This window comes from Dinoponera quadriceps, unplaced genomic scaffold (genome assembly GCF_001313825.1).
Source record: "Dinoponera quadriceps isolate SergipeBrazil2010 unplaced genomic scaffold, ASM131382v1 scaffold1476, whole genome shotgun sequence".
In the NCBI taxonomy this organism is placed as follows: Eukaryota; Metazoa; Arthropoda; class Insecta; order Hymenoptera; family Formicidae; genus Dinoponera; species Dinoponera quadriceps.
The window spans coordinates 1,403,411-1,426,587 of NW_014555863.1; the positions used below are offsets into that span (position 1 = coordinate 1,403,411).

The 23,177-nt window shown below is 39.3% G+C and overlaps 2 protein-coding genes and 1 pseudogene across 2 annotated transcripts; all 3 read right to left on the reverse strand.

Annotated features, from left to right (window-relative positions):
- Positions 1-2,467: 2,467 nt before the first annotated feature.
- On the reverse strand, positions 2,468-6,199 carry LOC106745596 (glucose dehydrogenase [FAD, quinone]). Its single transcript, XM_014621322.1, has 3 exons — positions 5,783-6,199; positions 4,075-4,258; positions 2,468-3,735 (listed from the first exon to the last, which is right to left on the reverse strand). The coding sequence occupies exons 1-3, from the start codon at positions 6,197-6,199 to the stop codon at positions 2,468-2,470; spliced, it is 1,869 nt and encodes a 622-aa protein (XP_014476808.1).
- Positions 6,200-10,624: 4,425 nt separating this feature from the next.
- On the reverse strand, positions 10,625-16,573 carry LOC106745573 (glucose dehydrogenase [FAD, quinone]-like). The gene is made up of 4 exons (XM_014621273.1): positions 16,058-16,573; positions 13,321-13,485; positions 13,099-13,251; positions 10,625-12,501 (listed from the first exon to the last, which is right to left on the reverse strand). Exons 1-4 carry the CDS (start codon positions 16,571-16,573, stop codon positions 11,218-11,220), a joined length of 2,118 nt encoding a protein of 705 aa, XP_014476759.1. The 3' UTR covers positions 10,625-11,217.
- Positions 16,574-19,766: 3,193 nt separating this feature from the next.
- On the reverse strand, positions 19,767-21,687 carry LOC106745574 (annotated as a pseudogene).
- Positions 21,688-23,177: the final 1,490 nt, after the last annotated feature.

Sequence of the window (23,177 nt, forward strand, 5' to 3'; positions counted from 1 at the left end):
GATGCCTCGAAAAATTCACGACTATAATCTTAATGAGATTTTCGGACGAATATAGAGTGTTTGTTTAGTGGAAATGACTTGTACGTTGCATCTCTGCGCGTCGGAGAGCAGAGAATAATATATCACGGTTAATGATTGGCGGAAATGTTGAATAGAGATGCTATAATCTCATAGCTTTCGTGTTAATTCTTCAAATTATCAGCAACAAATCTATATTTGTACTTTTTGAGACATAAACAAACATTTTAGGAAAATTTAGTACGAAATATTCATTAAAGGCGTCAGTTTAAGGTTTTTGGAAATATTGCGGCAAAAGAGAAGAGCTTAACTACATATTTTCCATTCTTGATTATGATTTCGCATTCGATTATGATTATACGAGTTATTTGCTGCAGATATCTACATTACCTTTCGTACTGAAACGTGAGTTACCGTCTTGTTCATCCGAAAGTAGCTAAGAATGTCGGCAGGTAAATTTCGTTTGCTGAACCTGTTCGTAGATAGCGCTGCCTTAGCAAATTTCTCCTTCATGGCTCAATTAATATTTATCTTAGCTCAGACAAACATGTTGGTAGTATTTCTAAGGTTTTTAATAATGTAATAATTAATAAGTATCAAAATTTGTTTTAAACAAGTATTTTTGCAGACCGCAATTTAAATATCATATTGGATTCATATATTGGATTTATATCAGATATCTACTGTGAGCTATTCTTGATACTAATTACACTATTGTCTGATTAAGTTAGCGCTAAAACAAAATAATTAAGAATTGTATTAAGAAACAAGTTTCGATGAATTTTTTACGAATGGGTGTTTTTGTACTGGCATTGGATCGATTATATAAGCAGTTGCAGGTGAAATTTACTTTCGTTTCTTACGAATCAATGCAATGTGTTTGAGACTGTTTGGGTAACCGGCAAGAAAATATAATTTTTAGGAACTAAAATAAGAAGAAAAAAGTCTGCACAAAATAAATATTTTATTTTTTTTTATAAGAGGTAGAACATAAAATAAAGCAAAATTCTTAGATATTTTATTGAATAATTGAGATAATATTAAAAAAATATATCAAAATTTATCTGCGAAAATGATATAAATATTTCATTCTTGTACCACTCGTAACTTCTTTTTTTAACTTTACACAGATATTTTTTTTACAAACATAGTGCGCATATACGAAAACTTAATTGACTTGTACATGTACATTTTTATTTCTAAATCTTTTCTCTTCGATTTTTCTCTTTTCATTTTAAAACTAACATCATATTTAATCACGGAAGAAGTAACATTATTTAATATTACCTGTCGAGTTATGACTTATTCAGCTAACGAATAACAAATGAATACGTTGTCACATGCCTTCCAGGCATTGCGTCATCGATTAAAAACACGCCGTTGTATTTGTTCTATAATCGCTTTTTTTTTTATATGATACTCCTTATTGATGATACGTTACCTTATTCTTCACACGTTCTTAATGAAAAATCTTTACGTAGCATATACATACGTGATTTACATATAATAATGTTTTCACCTAAGCGTACACACTAGCATCATGATATATTCGTATCGAACGCACTTGCTTGAGGCGCTCTTACATAAATAAATGAATGAAAGAGCGATTGCAATAGCGACTGCATAGCGGTGAAATTGCAACAGCTTGTCTATGCCTGCATATCGTTATAATAGTGCAGTCCGCAATAATGCAGACGCAATTACACGTTAGTTACGGTAGATGCATTTTGCAATTTGGTTGCTCGAATAAATTTTCATGCCAGTGTGAATATGCGCGTGTTCACATGCGTCGGTCTTTCACGTGTCCGTTTATAATTCATGTTACAAATTAGGATCTATCTTAATTACAACTCGAAAAAATGTTAGTTAAATCTTCAGTTATTTTGAAAAGTTGTCCAATTTAAGTTGAAATAATTTTCTAAATCTTTTTCCAAAGGTCTCCAACACTATGAACACTAAAATAATTAAATAGATATGAAAATTTCAAACACATTTGGAAATATATATTAAATATTGAACAGATATTATTTACTATTAAAATTTATTTATAATAAAACACTTATCTCTAAAATGGAACGTTGACCGTTAATTAGTTAATTTTTAATTGTGCATGAGCTATTATTTCTTTTTTATTATCTAATATCTTTTATAAAACTAAATCATTACTTTCGACATAATTATGGCAAAGTTATTACGCGAGTATATTATAGCCTTTACGTAATACTATTAATTTATTTACATAATATTAACTTATTACTCGCATTCTCGACCTTTTCCGCTGGAATATCTAGAACTTGAGGGTATCTCGAGTACGTCGAACTCGCTACTCGTCGAAATATCCTACAAGTGCTGGCAAACGTGAAAATTGCACGAAAACTGTCCGATCGAAGTCGCTACTGTCGCGTAGCGAAAATTGATATTTTGAAAAACACGTAACGTGCTCTCTGCTCTACGTCCATCGCGCTTTCACCATGTCGGCACCCTTTTCGCCGATCATGATCACTGGCGCGTTTATGTTGCCACTGGTGATAGTCGGCATGATCGATGCGTCGATCACCCTCAAACCTGTAATCCCGTAGACCTTCAGTTCTGGGTCCACGACCGCCATGGGGTCGCTCGACGGACCCATTTTGGCGGAACAGCTCATATGGTATATGGTCATCGTATATTGCCTGATCGCGCAGTTCCAGTACTCGTCAGTGTAGAGAGGGATGTGCTTGCAATTCGGCAACGGCTTGTCGTGGAATCTCGAACCGAATCGTCTCATGCTGCTCGTCTGGCCGAAGGCGATGGCCGCCTTGACGCCCTCGCGAAGCGTCTCCACGTCTTCGGGGTGGGTGAGATAATTGTGATAGATCAGGGGGTAGTCCAACGGGTTCTTAGACTTGAGCCGTATGTATCCGCGCGACTTGGGCCTGAGCAGCATTGGGAAGACGCCGAAGACGTCGTGGTTGTTGATCTTGCTGAACACTTCATGGTAGAATTCGTCGGACAGGCCGTGAGCGTTTCTCACATGGGTGCCGCCGTCCGAGCTTGTTGACGAAGACGTCAGCATGAACTCGATGTCCGGCCAGTCGTCGCTCTGATTCGCGTACTTGGTCGATATGAAGCCGACTGACTCTAGGCCGACGCTCGACGTCAACGGGCCGTCCTCAGTGATAGCGTATCTCAGCGCCGTGTTGATGTTCACCATCCGATCCAGCACTATACTGATCTCGTAATCGATCAAGAAGACCAGTCCGCCTACTGCGATGTGATCCTGCACGTTCTGTCCGACCCCGGGCGAGTCTTGAATCACGGGGATTCCTAGATCCTCCAAGTGGGCGCGCGGTCCTACCCCGGACAGCATTAACAAAACCGGAGTATTGACAGATCCGGCCGAGAGGATCACCTCTTTCTTAGCGTACACGATCTCTTTGCGACCGTTTCTGATGAACTCCACTCCGTATGCTTTTCTACTGAGTGGGTCGATCAACACCCGAGTAACGTGGCTCCACAGAGACAGGTGGAAATTTTTTCTCAATTGAATGGGTCGTATGAATGCCTTGGCGGTGCTGCATCTGGTGCCCCGGCGCATCGTGAGCTGGAAGAAGGCGAAGCCGGTCTGTTGCTCGCCATTAACGTCCAGAATGTCGTAACCCATCTCTTCACCCGCCTGAAGAAACGCCGCACCCAGCGGAGTGAGATAAGGGCTATCCTGCACCGTGAGATACCCTCCTGGAAAGGTTTCGAAGTTAATGAAAGATGGCCACCGCTGAAAAGGGAACAGTGCTACATTCAAGTAAATATTTGTGCTAAGGAGCGATAATTTTGCTTGGATTAACTAAATATTATTTGAATGCACACTGGCAGGAAAAAGGGCTACATTCAAGTACTCACTTATTTATTAATATTTATTCGACTCGAGTAAAATAATTAACTCCTGAGCAAATATTTACTTGAATGTAGCGCTTTTTTCCTTTCTGCATATCTGTAGCATTTCTTCTCTTTCGGGACGTTAACTATTTCAGTTCCTCGATTCGACGGGACGAGAAACGAGACATAAGCGAATCCTACCAGTGTTGTGATATCGCGTGTTGCGCGCCAAATATGGATTCCTTTGATCTTGCGACTTCTTGAAATACGGCAGCACGTCCTCGTATCCCCATCCGGGATTCCCGTAACTCTCCCATTGGTCGTAGTCACGTCGGTTACCGCGAATGTACAGCATCGTGTTCAAAACGCTGGAGCCTCCGAGAACCTGGAAGAAATGTTGTTTGATTAAAACTATTCGTGTTTGCGGAATTTCACAGAAGGTTCGCCGCGGATGACGAGTTTCATCGACAAACCCCGTTGATCTAACGCGTGTGCGCACATTTATCGCCGTTCTTCGTAGAAATCATGTATTTACCTGTAGATTTGCAACGACACGGAGTGACGATGCGAGAGGATCCGGAACTACTTTCACTCCGTGCGGCGTGCTATGTATACCCCTCACTCGACACGTTGCGGTATGTGGCAATAACCGGAATACTTTCATACCATCAATTAACGTTACCATCGTAATTATCGATCTCGATTTAATCAGTTCTTATACTTCGATATCAATTGTCGGATCAACGCGAATAGCTCTGGCATAATTTCAATATGATACGTTTCTTTGGATGCTCGACACGACCATAGGAACTTTGATCTTTCACTAGTACCAGTTAAATTATTCATTATAAATATTAATGAATGAAGACATTGCGTTGAAGAAGCAAGTTACAGAGCGTTGCAAGAGCAACAGTAAAAGAAAGGAGGCCAGTTGTTTACGAAATGTCAAAATGATCATGTTTCATTCTCGCTCTTGATCGTGTAAAAAAGTCGCGTACAAAAAACCATAATGTATTATTTCTTCTAACAATACATTTTTCGTACCCTATATAATATTGCAGCAAGTGAAATCATCCGACAGTGTTAAACGCGATTGTATGTAATGACAATGTTACATTGACACCATGACGAGTAAACTGGAAGCTACGTCACAAGTTCTATATGGATTGTTCTTGTGCGGTATCGTTTGAAACTCGTTCTATCTAACTAGGTTTTCGGAAATAAATCTATCACGCGGTCATTACATTTTCTTTTCTAATGACTTATGATCATCATAATGACTATGTCAAGCGGTCTACATTTTCTTTTCTAATAACCGCGTTACCTCAGGTATGTATCTCGTATTATGACGAACACTATAGCTGTATTCCGATACGGATCACTGTTAGTACTGAAGATCTATAGTTTATGTTACGTATAGATTTTCAGTGCTGACAATGAATATCGTAGTCTATGTGTGCGATTAGATATGCATTGATAAAAAATTATAGTTGGTTTCAGCGTCAAATATACTTTTTAACCACAAAAATAGTCGGGAGAAACATTTTTCTAGTAAACGTTATCATAGTGTCAGTGATAATAACTTCACACGCATGTTGCTACCATAAAATATGCTTGGCGCTGTAATTAATCCTGCTGTTCTCTTCAGATTTGGCCCGAGATCACTTTTATTTCCCTGTTACATTTTTATATGTGAACGTTCTGGCATTTCATGACTTCGTTTTAAAGCTTAGTTTCAAATTAACGTTCTTGAATTATCGAACAAAGTCGCGAAATGCTGAAACGTTCACTCATACATCACATAAAATCAGATAAAAATGATTTCGGGTCGAACCCGAACAGAACAGCAGAGTTAACTTGAATTTTCTACCAGTGTGACGAAAGGGCGAGCTCGATGATTATCTCACACCTTGCCTCTGGTCCAGCAGCACCGGTGATCAACCATCGCCTGGCAGGCCGAATCCTGCGGCTCCGTGCGGTAACTCCAATCAATCTTGCTCTTGTGCAAATAGAGTGACAAGATGGGTACGTCGGTTATTTCGGTCTCGTGACCCCCGGCCTCTAGCAGGAGCACATTCCATTCGGGATTCTCGGTCAATCTGTTAACCATCACGCTTCCGGCCGAGCCGCCGCCGATCACGACGAAGTCATATTCCTTCCGCAGTTCCTTCGTCACGTGCGGATGATTCTCCGGGTCCATGAGATCGTAATTGAAGTAAGCGAGCATGGCGATCAACACTGGGATTATGGTGATTTTACCGATCCCGACGCCCAAGAGGACGGTGGCCGCTTTCACGGCGGCGCCGATTACCCCTGTAATACTCATGATCTCGATTCTCGTGTGTCTGGTTACCGATTAATATGTGTGCAATATCCTCTTTCTCTCTGTCTCTCTCTCTCTTCGGATTTTACCAGTCGTCCAAACAGCCGAGTCACTTCGATTCACTAATTTCTTTCGTCTTTTTATTCGGCAACTCGTTTTTCCGACTGCACCTTATAGAATCTATCTGGTGGTGTATATCGGATAATATTCTTTTCTTTCTTCCTCTTCTTCGAAGTCGTTGTTATAGGATTGATTTCATCGTGGCTCTCGTTGCCACTCGTTCGCGGCTGCAATTACGCGATCGTAGATCAGGCTATCCGCGAGGAGGTGCAGAAACACAGATAAGAATGACTGATTAATGACACATACTATATAAGTCGCCGCAAGCACATCCCGCGCATCGTCGAAAGGAAAGAGTCCCCAAATCGTTCTTCTCTGTGATCTTGTACGTGAGAATCTGAAAAAAATTGCAAATTTATTTTACGTCCATTGAAACATTTTCTACATGTGTTCATCACGTTATAAATCAGTCTTCTCATTAACATAATGGGATGTAAGGATATATTTGCAAAGTCGATATTGCCAATTGTGTAATCCCGACTCACGTTATTTTGAATTTGATCATGCAGTTTTGATAATTTGTGTGTTACAGCGCCGATTATAAATCTTGAGGTTGTCCTGTAATAAAAAATTTGAATTAATCTTTTATTATTTCTATGTTTTCCAATTCTTTGCAATTTCTGGTCCGTCATGTTATCTTATCTGTTTGTGTTACTAGTTTGTATTGTTCCATTTCGAAATTACCTTGAGATTCAATTCGTCACTTTCTATTGAAGTGAGTCTTAGAAAATTAATACTCGAACTACAAGCTTTGCGTAACCGACGAATCTATTTTTAAAATCATATTCGTGTAATATATTTCTCTTCTTATTTACATCCTCTTATTTACTCCTCATTAAGTGGCTCTTAAGCAATCGATTTTCACAATGTTATGTCAAAATGATCAAATAAACGGTGGCTTACTAAAATAATTTCAAAAGAAAATCAGGTAATAAGTAAAAATTCAGTATAACACAGCTGAAGCCTGTCAGTATTTCTTAAATATTTAGCATTGAATATGGAAATATAAGATGAATTTTCAGCACTGAATATAGAAGGTGAATTTTTATTGACTTTCTCTTTTGCGACAATACACGACAACGTACATAATTTGGGCTTTCATCTTCGGTTCCTTTGAGAACTGACGATGCATATATATGCGATACGATACACATATATAATAGTGTCGTTTTTTAAACGATTTTCTTAAAAACTGAAAACACTCAAATTACAATCGCAACAAGCGCGATGTTGATTTGACAAATATTTCATTTACATTGACAAATGTCTCAAGATACATCAGACCAATGAACATTTTTAATTCATAAAAACACAATTCCGTGTTAAAATACATTTTAGTCACTTATAATACGTTGGATTCTTCAAGGATTAATTCCAGTATACCTATTCATACGCGGACACGTCTCGAGCAAATTAAGAACCAGTATTTGGAATTTATGATCTAATCTCTTTCGGATCAGTCGGTATGGTGTGATAGCAACACGATGCTAATCATATTAGTTGCGGAAACGTACTTTGCGATTTCATCCACATACAATTTGTAAAAAGATTCATGTACGTAACAGTAAAGTCCGACGGGTATCTTTTTTGCAAATAAAATATCACTTCGTACCATGACACTGGTCGGCATTCCGATAAAAAAAACACTCCTGCGATGGTGCGGAATCAGGAACACGTGGTGTCGGGAGATTATTGCGTGATTGGTTAACTCATCGAGGTAGAGAAAGCGAAAGACTGAGACTTGGAACATTACGTTGAACATATAAACCATACGGTTCTACCACCACCTTACCATCCAACCTACCTTCATCTGATACGTATCCCCGCTGATATTGAATTCAGCTTTCTTAATCTTAGCAAAACTCGTACATTGAAACTCGTGCATTGAAATTTGGATTAGGTAACTGTTATAGCGCTCTCATAAATGCGTGTTACTTCATTAATTGTGTATATAATTAAGTGAACCGGAATTGTCAAGATCAAGGTGAGTTGAATTGGAATTTCCAATTTCTCGCACTTAAATTTTATGATATTATTCACATAATTTATAATACTAGCCGCGCACACATAACTATATATTAAAGTCGGTTATCTATTCGGACTTAGTTACAATCACGAACTGAATGCAGTAATTATTTCGCTAGCGATGTTATATCGGTTTTGTATATACACTGTATTTATAATACAGGTATTATAAAAATGTTGATATAATAATCGGTTCGACGCTCATGTTATCATACTGAAATTTGGCATAATATCGGTATTATAGTGATCTCTTAATTGATCCTATTTTCGTTATTTTTGATCATGTAAGAAAGATCTTAGATCAATCAGGACAGGTCAGTCAGCAGGTGATCCGACTCTTACTTGAAAGAGTAACGTAATATATCTCTAACATAATATATCTCTAATATAATATATTTATAGAAATGAATGTTTATTTGTCTTCTCTATTCTGAATTTACGATAGTGTCATAGCGTAACCCCTGACATTTATTCTCCCGGATTTTGTCGATCGAAACTATTTGTGACAATGCATATTATGTCCTTTTGTAAATTATGTTTCATGATCACATTATGAATCTGATTGGTTTCATTTACGTTCAATAGTATAACAGTAGTAATACCGCTATAATACTGATATGATATTAATATTGTATCGAAATTTTCATAATACCGATATTTACACAAATCGGCTTTTTTCGGTTGTTGCGTAATGCCGAAAAATGCCGGTAACGAAAACGGTATTTTTGATAGTAGTTTCAGTCAATGATTAGAATGTCACCTTGGTGAAAGTTTCACCTTGACGAACAGATAAACGTTTTTCTCTAACGTTTTTCTTTCTTTTTTCTTAATAAGATTGCATTACAGTAATCAAGTTAATAACTTGTTACAGTTGGTTATGCTTACGCATCACGCGACGGAATGTCACCTACTTATTATTGTACGTGTACTTAATATCTGATATTTCTAATAACTATTTACCCACGAAGTAATTACCTATAATATCCTGCAAATTAGTGATCACGTCCTGATACATTTTGAGTTTATGTGTTAAGGGGGTCATCCCGTGTGACGACTGTTTTTTTAAGGTTTTTTTTGCATTTTTTTGCGGCGAAATGAAAAAATACAGAGCTTCCAAATTTTTACTATATATTTATTACATCTTAAACTATATGTATAAATTTTTTTATTTAAAAATATGGCGTCGATGGTGAGTTACATCACTGGAATGGCACCCATGTAAAAAAAAGCAGACAAACGGTGCCCACGATTCCGGCAGACTGGTTTATCGGAAATCAAAAAATCAAATTGCATTTTAATCTATAGGTGAACTAGGATTTTTTGAAAATATTAAAAATTCAATTTTTCGCATGCTTTTAAAAATTATAACTCAAAATAGCATGATTTTTTGCGACAATTTTTTTATGCGGACAGAAAACGGTTCAATATTTTTTAAAAATTCTAGTTCCCACGATAGCCACACATGTGTTAAATCTACCATTAAAATTTGATTTAAATCCATTGAACCATTTTCGAAAAATCATGGGCACCAGTTAAAAAAAATCCTTTGCCAAAATTACTTTGCCAGTATATTGCATGCTCTAGATTAGATTTATGCAAAAAAAAAATCGATTTTTTGAAGCCGTCACACGGGATGACCCCCTTAAAGTATTTGCAATTGTACAATAATTTAAACATCTTCACTCACGTGGAAGCACGTCACAAATATGTCGAATATGTGACAATACTTGACAATAATGATCGAAACATATGAATTTATTTATCTATATATGAATTTATCCACGCCATTAATTCATCAGAATTACTCGAAATTACCGAAATTTATTGATTTTACCTATTTTCACAATTCTAATTCGAAGGAACTATGCGTGCGTATTACGCGTAAGTTGGTGAAAAATTTCACTTTCGCCAGGTGATTTTGCAATCTTTGCATTGTACGTCTGGTAGTCTTTACCTTTTCACTCCAATTACACAGAGTTTACCGCGCTATGTACCGCGCGCGATATATTTCGACGATCGCATAAATAAAGCGCACGTATCGTAGTGAAATGAATGTCATCGTTGAAATCACGAAAGTCCTTGAATCTATTAACCACATCACCAAGCATATAATCAAAGAGACTTAAGGATGACTAATGACTACTAAAGATCACTCTACAATCATCTCGACATTTATTAAACATTATTATATTACACACGATTAAAGTTATCAAAAGTACACATTGACACATACATTCAATAAATGAACGGAGTACAATTGCGACAGAATGTTCCATTATTTATTCCACTAATCTACTCACCTTTCATATTATTAAATTTTTTACTCGAAAGTGGGTTACGCTTAAGAAAGCGTTTAGCGACAGGTATAACATATAATTTACATGAGGCAGCAAATGCTTAAACCATACCGATTTTAATATTCCATACTCGTCGCGACTGTTTCCACGTTACGCCTGCTAATATGCAACCTCTTATGCTTTCACGTCGTATCGTTTCGAGGTATCGCAGGCGTCGATAAGTGTATTAATACAAGGGAGATGCGATTCAAAGAAAAAGTATAAATCATCCGTTGTCTCTGATAATTCTAGAAGTGAACGTGAACATATTAATAAACAATAATTAGTATAGTATTAATATAAGTAAGTTAGTACAAATAACATCATCATCGTATGGATCGAAAGGATCGAAAGAGAGATGAGCGGCAGCGGCCGATTATTTTGGTCGCGTGTTACCTTGGTGGTGGCTGGCAGTCTCTATGAATATAACAATAATCGGCGCACATCCGCCACTTTCCGTAATAATGATACTGCTCGCGGTTTGTGCGTCGGAAGTAAGCAAATATCAATTACAGAACGACGGAGCGAACAAAGAAGCCGTCACAGCCACTCTTCCTTGATCATGTCGCTGGCTTTCTCGGCTATCATAATTGTCGGTGCGTTCGTGTTGCCGCGAACAATCGTCGGCATCACGGAAGCGTCCACGACGCGCAAGCCCTGAATACCGTGCACCTTGAGGCGCGGATTCACCACGGCCTCGGGATCGTTCTCCGGGCCCATCTTGCAGGTTCCCACGGGATGGTAAATGGTGTTTGTGTACTCCATCGCAACGCACTTCCAGTACTCGTCCGTGTCGAACCGGAAGTGCCGGCAGGCCGGCAACGGCGTGTCCATGAGTCGCAGATCGTGTTCGCGGAAAGCTTTCGTCTCGAAGAGCGCACGGCCTATCTTTACACCGTCGACCAAAGCGTCTAGGTCGGGATACTCCGTGAACATCCTTGGATAGATGAGCGGTGGACCCCATAGCGGATCGCTGTCGTTCAGGAGGATGAATCCGCGGCTCTTGGGCGTCAGCAGGATCGGCCTGATATTGATAGCGTCGTAATAGGACAACGGTTCTACCGCAGCCTCGGTAAAATCCCCAGGCTGTCGCGAGTAGTCCATCTGGTTGCCTTGGTCGAAGACGAACTGTAGGTCGGGCAGGCCGGGATGATGCGCGTAAGAGGTTTGCGCGAACAGGCCGCAGTTTGTGGGCCCGGTTGCGCTCAAGGGGCCTTTACCGGTCTTCTTGTAGTAATAAACGTCCTTCATTTTCATCGTGTTGTCCTTGACCGTGGCGGTCATATTGCTGACCGCAGTTACCAAGCCGTCTATGGTGACGTGGTCTTGAAGGTTCCGGCCCACGGCAGAGTCCTGCAACACATGTATGCCGTGCTTCGCCAGCTCCTGCGCGGGGCCCACGCCCGATAGCATCAGGATCTTCGCCGAGTTGATCGCGCCGGCCGACAGGATCACCTCCTTCCGCGCGAAGGCGACCTTCACGAAGCCGGTGGCGGCCGACAGGTACTCCACCCCGAACGCTCGCTTCGTCCTCGGGTCGATTTGGATTTTCGTCACGTGGGCGCGCGTCTTGATCACCAAGTTTCGTCGTTTGTGCCTGATGGGCCGGATAAACGCGCCGTTCGTGCTCTGCCGCATTCCGCGAACGGACGTCATCTGGTAATGTTGAATTCCTAACTGCTGCCCGGCGTTCCCGTCCACCAGATCGTATCCCAGCTCCTTCCACGCGTCTATCAGGATTTCAGTATTCACGTCGATGTAGGAAAACCTCTCGACGTCCTGATAGCCGCCTTGGCGGTGATAGCGCGGGTTCTCCTTTACGACCTGCAAAATTAGTGTTTCAGAACCACCTGACTTGATCGCGTCGGTTATTTTCATGAATACCGGGGAAAATCTTGTGGAAACTTGCGTATGTACAAGGTGAGGCAATAATTAACTACTGTCACCTTGAATATCTTCCAAATACGACGGTAGAAGAAAAATTTATCTAACAGAAATGTCATCCAACGGCCATCACTTTCAATACTTTCTGTAAATATAAACTTGTTTGTCGTCTTCATTTAGTCGTTGACCCGACTATCTTTCGGCAGCCATATTGCTTTATGATGTCATAGGCGAGAAATGATATGCAATAAGTTACTTTCATAATTGTCTGGAAACGGTTGAGAAATGGCTCGTTATTTCGGGTATCAGTTTGCAATTCTACGTGATATATCGATCGGACAAAACTAAAAATTGGACACAACAAAATCCATCTAACTGCTCGAGAACTAGCCGAGCCTTGATAAAATATTTGTATCCTTCGGAAATATTCTCAAGGTGTTAATGATCGCCTCGTTCTGCGTAATAATCGTACACGAGCACCCTCGTGTGCTTTTGTTAAGCCAAATCGATAGGAAGTCGATTGAAGTCGCTCGTTACCTCCGGGTCCTTGTTATTCTCGGACTTGAGGAAGTATGGAAGCACTTCCTCGAAACTCCATCCATCATTTCCACACTTGGCCCACTCGTCGTAATCTTTCGGGTTACCTCGTATGTATAGCATGTAGTTGATCGAACTCGATCCGCCCATCACCTGAACAGGAAAACATATCCGGATCAAGGAACTCGTTCTCGTGGTTCCCGTAATCCTCAGAATACGTACCTTACCCCTAGGACAAGGACACCCACCCCCTTTTCGGGCTCGGCACGAATGTTCTTCCGGCTGCGTGCGATACATCCAATCGATGTTACTCGTTCGCAACATGGAAGCGAATGCCGGAACATTCGTGACTAATGGTTCTTCTATTCCGGCCTCCAACAAAAGCACCTGTAAATACGTCAAGCTGAAATCATTCTCAGTAACATTCGCGTCTTGCCGGGTCGCAACGAAGTTCGCGCAACGGCTAAGTACATGCGAGTCACAAAGTGGGAGTCGAGAATGCCTGCCGGATTATTATTCGTCGAGTAACGACGCAGTCGAGGTAACTATTTTCGGGTCATAAAACTGCACTTCGTCTCGCGAAACCCGTTTTGTGCAGCACACAAGGCGTAACCCGCGCTAAAAAGAAACGCAAACTTGCCACATGCATTCACTTTTCTGCGTCGGATGCTGCAATTATCTTCTCTATCCAATGCAATTACCTAGTTCCTTAACCCTTTGTCTACGACAGACTTTGAGACGCACTGGCTGTATCATACGGCAGGAATTGAGTTATGATGTACGCTGAAAACGGCGAACTTTGGGTAGGGATGCATTTTTGTGAAAACATATTTCAATAATCAAAAAACTGAATTTTACTACATTAAAACAATATTATTTATTTCTCTGAACCGAATTATTATAAATATTACGAATTTAATATTAACACTATGCCGTCCGGAGACACCACGTTGGTGTCGTGCGCAAAACTATCGCGCAAAGGCCGGCGACAGCACTGTGGTGCCGTTTGTGTTCTGATTGTGTACTGTTGGTGTTCTGTTTGTGTTCTGTTTAAGTAACAATAAGTTACAGACATTATGATTCGATCGACAGATTTTCCGGTCAGCTAAAGCAACACCAGCTAATACAAATTTCCGAAACCGACAAACGAAAACGAAGAAAGCGCCATGTACGAGGTCTGTTCAAAAAGTATCGCGAATTTTGTGTTTTTTCAAAAATTATTTATTTATTCATGAATATCTATTTTGTCTCCTTCAAAGTAATCCCTATCAGATATTATACACTTGTGCCAACGTTTTTTCCAATCCTCGAAGCACTTCAAAAAATTATTTTTTGTGATCTTGTTCAGCTCCTTCTTCGATGCCGTCTTTATCTCCTCAATCGTAGCGTCGTCCTTTCATGTGCCTCTTCAGTTTCGGGAACAAGAAAAAGTCACAGAGGGCCAGGTCTGCGGAATACGTGGCTGCGGCATCATTAGTGTGTTGTTTTTGGCCAAAAATTCGCGCACAAGCAACGATGTGTGAGCAGGGGCGTTGGTACGAATTTCGCGGCGACCCGTTTCATGCCCAAATCATTAGTAAAAATTGAATGGCACGAGCCAATCGATATGTTTAGGTCTTCAGCAACTTCTCTAACGGTGATTCGACGATTGGCCAATACTATTTTCTTCACTTCATCAATGTTTTCGTCTGTTGTTGACGTGCTCGGGCGTCCGGCACGCTCTTCGTCGTTCACATCTTCTCGGACCTCTGAGAACATTTTGTACCACCGATAAACGTTGCTTCGGTCCAAGGTAGCTTCACCATATGCCACAGCCAACATTCGGAACGCGTCTGCGCACTTAATTTTGTTATATTCTTTGATTCATTTTTTGGAATAGGCAAAAATCGAAGACGAGCCAAAACACGTCCAAGCAAAACAGCTGTCAAAGATAAACTGAATATTCAAAATGGCCGAACTTGTCGGCATAAGTGAGAGACATGAGTACCAACATAACGCCACAAAAAATCGAAAATCGAATATACGTAACCCGCGGAAATTCAAAACTCGCGATACTTTTTGAACAAACCTCGTGTATTCCAAAAACAAAAAAAAAAGGACAACAAATTTAATGTGTAAGTCTTATGGAGTCGCGTTACACCTTGGAGATTGTTTTGCTTCATATCATCTAAAAGAGAAATACTAAGTACCCAATAAAATATTAATAAATAAATAAATATATAATACAAAAAAATGTTACATTTATTTACATATATCCTCGAAATTTCATGAAAATAGCGGGACAGGATTGAAAACTAATGAGAACTGACGATTTATGATCTCCCGAAAACCTCGAAAAACCGCCGGCGACAAGCGAAATGATCTGAGTCAGTCCTACCGGCGCCAAACAAAAGAATCCCGATTAGACGTGCAGACGGCATAGTGTTAATGTAAAGCTTTTTTTGCAAGATATCTAATAGTCTAATAAAGTGTGATATAATTTGAAACATGGATAAATATATAATCTTACATCACATTTCTTACATTGGTAATGTGTCTCACTTCTTTTGTTATGTTCGATGAGGTGAGAATAATTACCACGGTACGAAGTGATGTCTTCAGAATTCTGTTTATTGTCTGCTCCGGACGATGCGAACAACGGGGCGCGTGCCTCCACTCCGTCTAAAGACCCTTTTTTCAATATTTCGCTAATATTTAAATATTTAAATAGCAGATGACTAACGAAATATGTACCAGTGAAATTAGCGTTCACTCTCGTCTAACTGAGATAAGATTTATCAGAATAAATATCGATAAAATTTTCAGGGCGCCTTTAGGCGCCCTCCGTGTCAAACTGCGTCGAGCGCCTATAGGCGCTCTCAGTGTCACAAACGCAAAATTTCTACGCGCCTATGGGCGCCCACAATAGCCTAGGGGTTAAGGAATTGTTATGCGAACGAGGCAAGATCGTATTACGCACCCGCCACCCTTCGATTTCGCTCAGTCTGTTCGCCAAAACACAGCCGGCCGAGCCCGCTCCGACGATGATGAAGTCGTACTGCTCCGGCTGGAATTCGACGGGTTGCGGGAAATTCACCGCACCGTAATCGCCGACGGTCCCAGCGGCTTCCTCGAAAAATCCCGTAGCTCGGATGCTTGGATCGTCCGTTCTCAGTTGTTTGTAGAAATTCTCGCTCAGCGGTCCCGCGTGCAGCGGCGAGAATATCAGCCCACGTTCGTCCCACGAAATTTGCTCGAAGTCTTCCAGACGGTCATTGCATCCGGCTGTTGGCGGTATTGCGAGTGCATCCCAATTCGCGGCGAGCGGGTAATAGCAATGCGGAAAGTTGTCGGAAAGTACGGGGTAGCTGTGATCCGTCGAATACCCGAAGAGCCGCGCAATGAAGGCCAAGAAGAGATACGTCGAAGGTTGGCACGACGTAACCGTCGAGTGCGGCGCGCAGAGTTCCGCTAAATTCGGTGGCACCCACGACATGGTCAGATCGAATCCTCGGAATCGCTCGTTCCTCAAATTCGAACGTTACGATTGTACCTTGCGGTTTAATTCTGCTCGGTGTTTCACACAGTTTTCACGAGAAGTTACATCGGTTTAGCCGATTGTTATCTCATCGTTTAGGCAATCAGTGAAACGTTGCACGAATGTGAAAGCTGTCAGTATTGAACGAGCTATTCAATAACGAGTTCCGTAACACAGTAAAACACCGTTTTACTGACGATCCGTCTCGAAGGCGAGGAAAAGATCGCGGATGAATCCGAACGCACCTGCGTTGCGCACCGAGTGACACCGGCGCACGAATGACTTCAACATGGTTCAATACTCCGGTATTATATTCTTGGTTATATCGCTCGGATATGAGCGAAAGTATATCAGGGTACTTTAGGGGAGAGAAATACCAGTGTACTGAAATTTCTTACAAAATTTTTTGCTGCCGGTAATTTCGACGAAATATCCTTGAAATATTTAAGCGAATTTTCCTATCGGACGAAAATATTTTTTCACATTGCGTTATAAGTCGATAATTATCTTATTTAAAAAAATGTCCGTTTTAAATTGGCAACATACATGCAAGTCGTAAACTAATTCATGCCTCCGGACACTCGAGATATTCGTACGTGTTTTTGCACGAAATGTAGGCAAATATAATGCAGAATAACTTTCACCCGTTATTTTTTCGCTATTTTGGCGTCGCTCGGTTTGCCAAAGTTGCAACTTATAAATGCATTTATGAATGCATAGTAAAAGCGCGGTTATTTAACGAAACAAACGTGCAACGAGATAGATAGCTTTCGATTGTCGCTGTTCGTTGTTCACAGCGTGTCCGTAACCCGAGGAATTTGTTCGTCGATTTGTTAGAATTTACGGCAGGCGGTACTTCGCACCGTGATTTTCCGCGCGAAAACGACCGTTCGTGACTACACGCTTCGCAGCGTGTAGTTGTAAACTTGGACCGTCGTGTCTCGGTACATTTCTTTGTATTTTCGCTTTCTTTCGTTTCTTTGTTCCCATTGTCCCAGATCGACCAATATCCATTGGAATCTGCTATATATAGTTTACGATACGAGAGAGACGAAATTCTAGTTAACAAAATATATTCTTCGTTTAATAAAATTCCTTATCAGTAAGAAACGCCGGCGAAGTAAATTATAGATGTTATTATCTAAGCTCGTAACGCGCGAGGTAAAGAGATAATGAAAAGAACTTAATTCTACCATTAATTAAATCATAGGAATATAAATGAAGACTGGACGACTAAAAATACGATTAAAAATACAGTTGCAATTATTTATTAAAGGAGTACATTAAAATCCAATACATAATCATTTACAAGCGAAGCTTAATTTTTAATAGCGACAGATATAACTGAACGAAAATTAAAACATTTTTTGTACTTATATGATGATACTCAAGTCAATTTCGACGAAGTATCTTTGAAATATTCGAGCGAACTTTTCCATCGGACGGGAGTGTCTTTGCATATTGCGTTGTAAGTCGATAATTATCTTATTTAAAAAAAATGTCCGTTTTAAATGTAACATATGTAATTATATGCAATATAATATAATTACATATGTGGCATATGTAATTATATGCAAATCGTAAACTGTTCATGCCTCGGGACACTCGAGATATTCGTACGTGTTTTTGCACGAAATGTAGGCAAATATAATGCAGAATAACTTTCAACCATTTTCTCGCTATTTTGGCGACTCAGGTCAAAGAAGGGCAAAATATTATCATAAACCTCTAAATATGAGAGTGTATCGTGTTGTGTGTGACGTATATGATAAAATATGATGAAAAATATATATATGATGTATATATGATGGAACAATAACTTTGTCCTGGAATATATTCATTATTTTTAGACATGTAAAAATATTTTAATTACGAAAGTTATGTGTATTTGGTATCAAGAGAGCTATAATAATTAATATAGTGATAATTTTTTTAAGAGTGAGTGCGCTTCGGAGATTTCAAGGTCACCTAATTTTTTTTTTAATGACATGCTATAATTTCTTATCTTTAATGTAATAACGGAATGTTCAGACGAATTAAACAACCTGATACAAGATCATTAAACAATGGAGTAAAACCATGATTCTTACATTATCAGAAATGTTGGAAATAATGTTTATATCGATGCAACATTACAATTGTCGAATTCCTAAAGCATCTACATTTCTTATCATTTTTGGACTGATTGCAACATACATACTGCAATAATTTGCTATGATTATAATACAACAACATTATATAGCGAAAAAAGCTAATCACACCAGAAAATGTGAAGTAGTGAATTACTACAGCATGAGCTGAAAATTTTATTACTAGCACATTAAGGCCTTCTTCATGCCATACTTTTGCAATTAAAATATTTTCACATCTTTAAAGATAGCGGGAATTTTCTAGGCAGACAAAATTATGTTCCATCCTGTATATGATAAAGTATATGTATACAAGGTATCTGAAAATTTAACGCATAACGTTTGTGTGCAGATAGAACGGCACAAATTGAACAAGTCATGTACCATTTTGTAAATTTTGCAATAGTTATTAAGGAATTAATTAAACAATATGAATGAATGAACGTTCGGAAAGCAGCAGAATGGATTCTGTAGGCATGCACGAAGAAATTTGGTTTCTAGCTTGTAGAAAAGACTTATTTAGTATCTCCTAAAAATTATGAACATCAGTCGATAGCGAGAAACGCGCCTTTTTTGGCGCGGTGTCACGTTATTCATAACTTTCCCTACCGCGTCTTCGTTCTTATATATGCGCTCATTCGTTCTTATATTTTTTAATTAATTAATAGTTAAATTTAATAATTAACAATCAAATTTGGTTAATTAATTAATTAAATTTATATTTTTTAATTAATTAATTTTTTATTTTATAACTGTTGCAAAATTTGTAAAAACGGTCCATGACTTTGTTATTTGGTTTGATTTGTTCTATTTGTACACGAGTATTATGCCTTAAATTTTCTGACACACTGTATAAAAAACACATGTATAATAAATAATAATGTACTATTGCTGCAGACTCTGTTAAGAATGAAATGTCTTTTAAAAATGAAATTTTTCTGTATGTTTGTTAATTCGTCGTTTATAATATAGATAAAAAAAGAAGATCAAAAAAGACTTCAGTCTTAAGAATGTTATATATCCTAAACCTTTCCTTCTTTTTTAAAATTAGGATAAGTCTCTTCATACTTTATCTTAGACCCCCAATCTTCCTTAATTAAATCTGCGCCTTTTTCCGCTATCATTATCGTAGGTGCATTTGTGTTACCGCTAATGACTTTTGGCATTATAGATGCATTGATGACTCTGAGACCTTGTACGCCGTAAACTCTCAATCGATTGTCCACAACGGCCGTGGGGTCATTTCGAGGAGCCATTTTGGCCGTACCAACAGGATGGAAAAACGGGGAAGACAAATGTCGCAAGTTGCATTTCCAATATTCCTCGGAATCGTATTGGATGTGTCGGCAACCCGGAATGTCCACATTATGCAACCACAATCCTTTTTGTGCAAACGTTGGAGTTGTCAGCAGTTGCTTTACAAATCTCAAAACTTTCAACATCGTTTCCATATCTTCCGGCTCGGATAAGTAGTTCGCATAGATCTTAACAGGATCTGCTGGATTTCTGCTACGTAACAACAATTCACCTAAGCTCTTTGGTTTTAACAGAACCGGAAGAAGCTGCAATATATTAGCTTCATTCAGCACGTTCATTAAATCACTGGTTATCCGGTCGTCCAAATTGAATGTATTCATCGTCGTTTTCAACCTTTCTACATGCTATCGAAGATAATGAAGATGAAAGAACTGGATATCGGAGTACTTAGATGTCTCGTTATTTATATTGACAAAACCTACGATGTCGAATCCTAATTTGGTTGGAAAGAAACATTAGTTGTGTATCAGGCATTGGTAAGCTTCGTCCATGCGGTAGGTAGTCGGTGGAGGTGGTACCGAAGAGTGGTTCCTGTAGGCCAGATATATACCTTCCCAGCCAACATGGTCTTGAAGATTTTTGCCGACTGGTAAATCAACAACATTCGGTATTCCCATTTCGAGCAGATGCTTTTTAGACCCAATGCCGGAGAGCATGAGCAGTTGTGAACTGGCGACACCGCCGGCGTCACTTCCTTCGACGCTCTCAAGTCGACCGATCTGCCATCCTTTAGTGTTACTCGTACTCCGTACGCCTTTGTATCGTTTAGTAGTATGAGTAGTCGGCTCGCGTATTCATCATTAAATAGAGATTGTCCCTGTCCTTGACTGGAGTTAGGTAGGCTTTCGCTACGTTTATCCTACGACCATCGTCCACAGTCCATTCAGCTAAGCCGAATCCGATGAACTTGTCATTGATGAGAGGTTTCAGCGTAGGTATCCCCAAGTCGCCGGTGGCATTCAGAATCATACCTTCTATTGTTGTGTCGGTATAATTGTAATACCTGACAGGCAACAGCCCGTCGGGATTGCAATACTTTCTTCTCCACTCGGGTGTGTTGGCATTGCCGCAGTTCTGAATTTTCTTGAAATATGGCAAAACTTCCTCGTAGCTCCAACCTTGGTTACCCATCCGGGACCACTCATTGTAATCTTTGTCGTTGTCGATAAAGAAGATCATAGCGTTTATCGAGGAGCTACCGCCGAGAACCTTGCCTTTATTTCATTTGCACTGCTTCGTTTTGGAACCCAGGCAAGCTTTCGGCTCCGGCTGGAAGTCATAGAAATAATCTTCCGGGGATCCTAGTAGCTGCGGGAACATTGAGGGCATTTCAGTAAGAGCTGAGGGGTAGTCACCTGTCTCTAACAGCAGTACTTTTTGTTTTCCTATTTCCGTCAAACGATTGGCTAGCACGGACCCAGAACTTCCTGCGCCCACGATAATGAAGTCAAAGCTAATGGCATTGTTCAGAATTTCTTCCGTGCGATCCGGCGGGTAATTTTTGACATTGCTTAGTGCGCAGTTTGTAGCCAGAATCGCGTTCGTCATTTGCAGAAAGAGGGGTGTCGTATTGCCACTTGCTGCAGTTGCACAGCTATTATGCATGCATGAACCGCATTCCGCCATGATTACGCGCTTAATTATTGTAAATCCTGTGAATGATGTAATATTCAAGTTTATTACTTTATATATTAGCCAGCTGTCGGAATGCTAGATTAATTGTCGGTTAACTTTACGTGCTGATAAATGAAAATTATATTAAAATAGAAGGAAAAATAATAGTGTCATACCGAAAAATATTAATTAATATTCTTGTAGTCGAATTGGCTGGTCTTCATTTAATCGAACGATTTCAGAAAATTGAATTAAAATAACTACACTCGTCTTTGAACTGTGTTTCTAGTTGCGCTGCTTTTCTCGTTCACGTCTAAATGCCTCGTGTTATGCTATCACTTGTCTTAAATAATCTTCTCTTGCATATGTGTTAGCGGCCAATTGTAACCTTTTCTTTTGTTTTACTTTGCTCGGAAATTAGGTTAACCCAAAATATAATAACCAAGTGAAATTTGCTATCAGGACAAGATTAAATATATAAATATGTTTTTAAATCGCTTATGTGTTACACTTATAAATAGCCGTTGGAATCCGAGATCACTGACTTTATCTTTATTTCATATATATGTTTTTGTTTCTTGCTCGACAGTTTCTATTATTATTGGATCATGCTACTTAAAAAACTGACAAATTTATTCAACACCACAAAGATTACTCAGTTTTTCGCGGCTGATAAAGGAGATAAAGGAAACAAATAAACGAAAGACCAACTACAGATAATTAGAGAACTGACATAAAGTTTTAAACGTAATTAAATATAATTGAAATTTAAGTAAGACTTTTCTTTACTTGGTTCAAGCAACGAAAGAAGGCCATTAGAAGTGAAACGCGGATTTTCTAGTGCAATTAGATATTAATATTCTCAATATTAATATATAGATCACCACATTTTTTTTTTAATGGCATACTATATATTTTTTTCTTTAATGGGCAAATGTTTACAATAGGAGAGACTGCTCTGGTGGACTTGACCTTGACATATGTTGTCAAGGACTTGATGTTGACCTTGACATATATTGTCAATTGACGTGACATATATTGTCATGGCCCCCCATCGGAGCTGCCTTCCCTATTGTGAATATTTACCAATAACGATTTTTACATCATAAGAAATATTCGAAATAATGTTTAGGAATTCGACAATTGTAATGTTTACATCGATGCAACATTACAACTATCGAATTCCTAAAGTACCTACGTTTCTTATCATTTCCGGACTGATTGTATCATACATACTGCAGTAATTTGCTATGATTATAATACAACAACATTATATACCGAAAGAAGCTAACCACGCCAGAAAATATGAATCAGCAGCATGTGCTGAAAAAAATTATTACTAGCATATTAAGACTCCCTTGATACTTGATTACTTTCGCAATTAAGAGGTTAGGCCAGTCTAGAGCCCTCAAAAAAGGCCTAAATTTGACAATTTATTCTGGGAGTAAGGAAGAAGGAATCGAATTTCTCTCTTTCAGGCTTTATTAAACATGTATTTGAGT

Coding starts and splice junctions, on each gene's coding strand:
- LOC106745596 (XM_014621322.1), bottom strand. CDS start 6,199: ATGAGTATTACAGGGGTAATCGGCGCCGCCGTGAAAGCGGCCACCGTC. Junction 4,259..5,782: donor GCTGCTGGACCAGAGGCAAG/GTGTGAGATAAT, acceptor CATTTCTTCCAG/GTTCTCGGAGGCTCCAGCGT. Junction 3,736..4,074: donor CACGCGATATCACAACACTG/GTAGGATTCGCT, acceptor AAACCTTTCCAG/GAGGGTATCTCACGGTGCAG.
- LOC106745573 (XM_014621273.1), bottom strand. CDS start 16,573: ATGTCGTGGGTGCCACCGAATTTAGCGGAACTCTGCGCGCCGCACTCG. Junction 13,486..16,057: donor GCGAAATCGAAGGGTGGCGG/GTGCGTAATACG, acceptor ACGTATTTACAG/GTGCTTTTGTTGGAGGCCGG. Junction 13,252..13,320: donor GTCCTTGTCCTAGGGGTAAG/GTACGTATTCTG, acceptor TTTCCTGTTCAG/GTGATGGGCGGATCGAGTTC.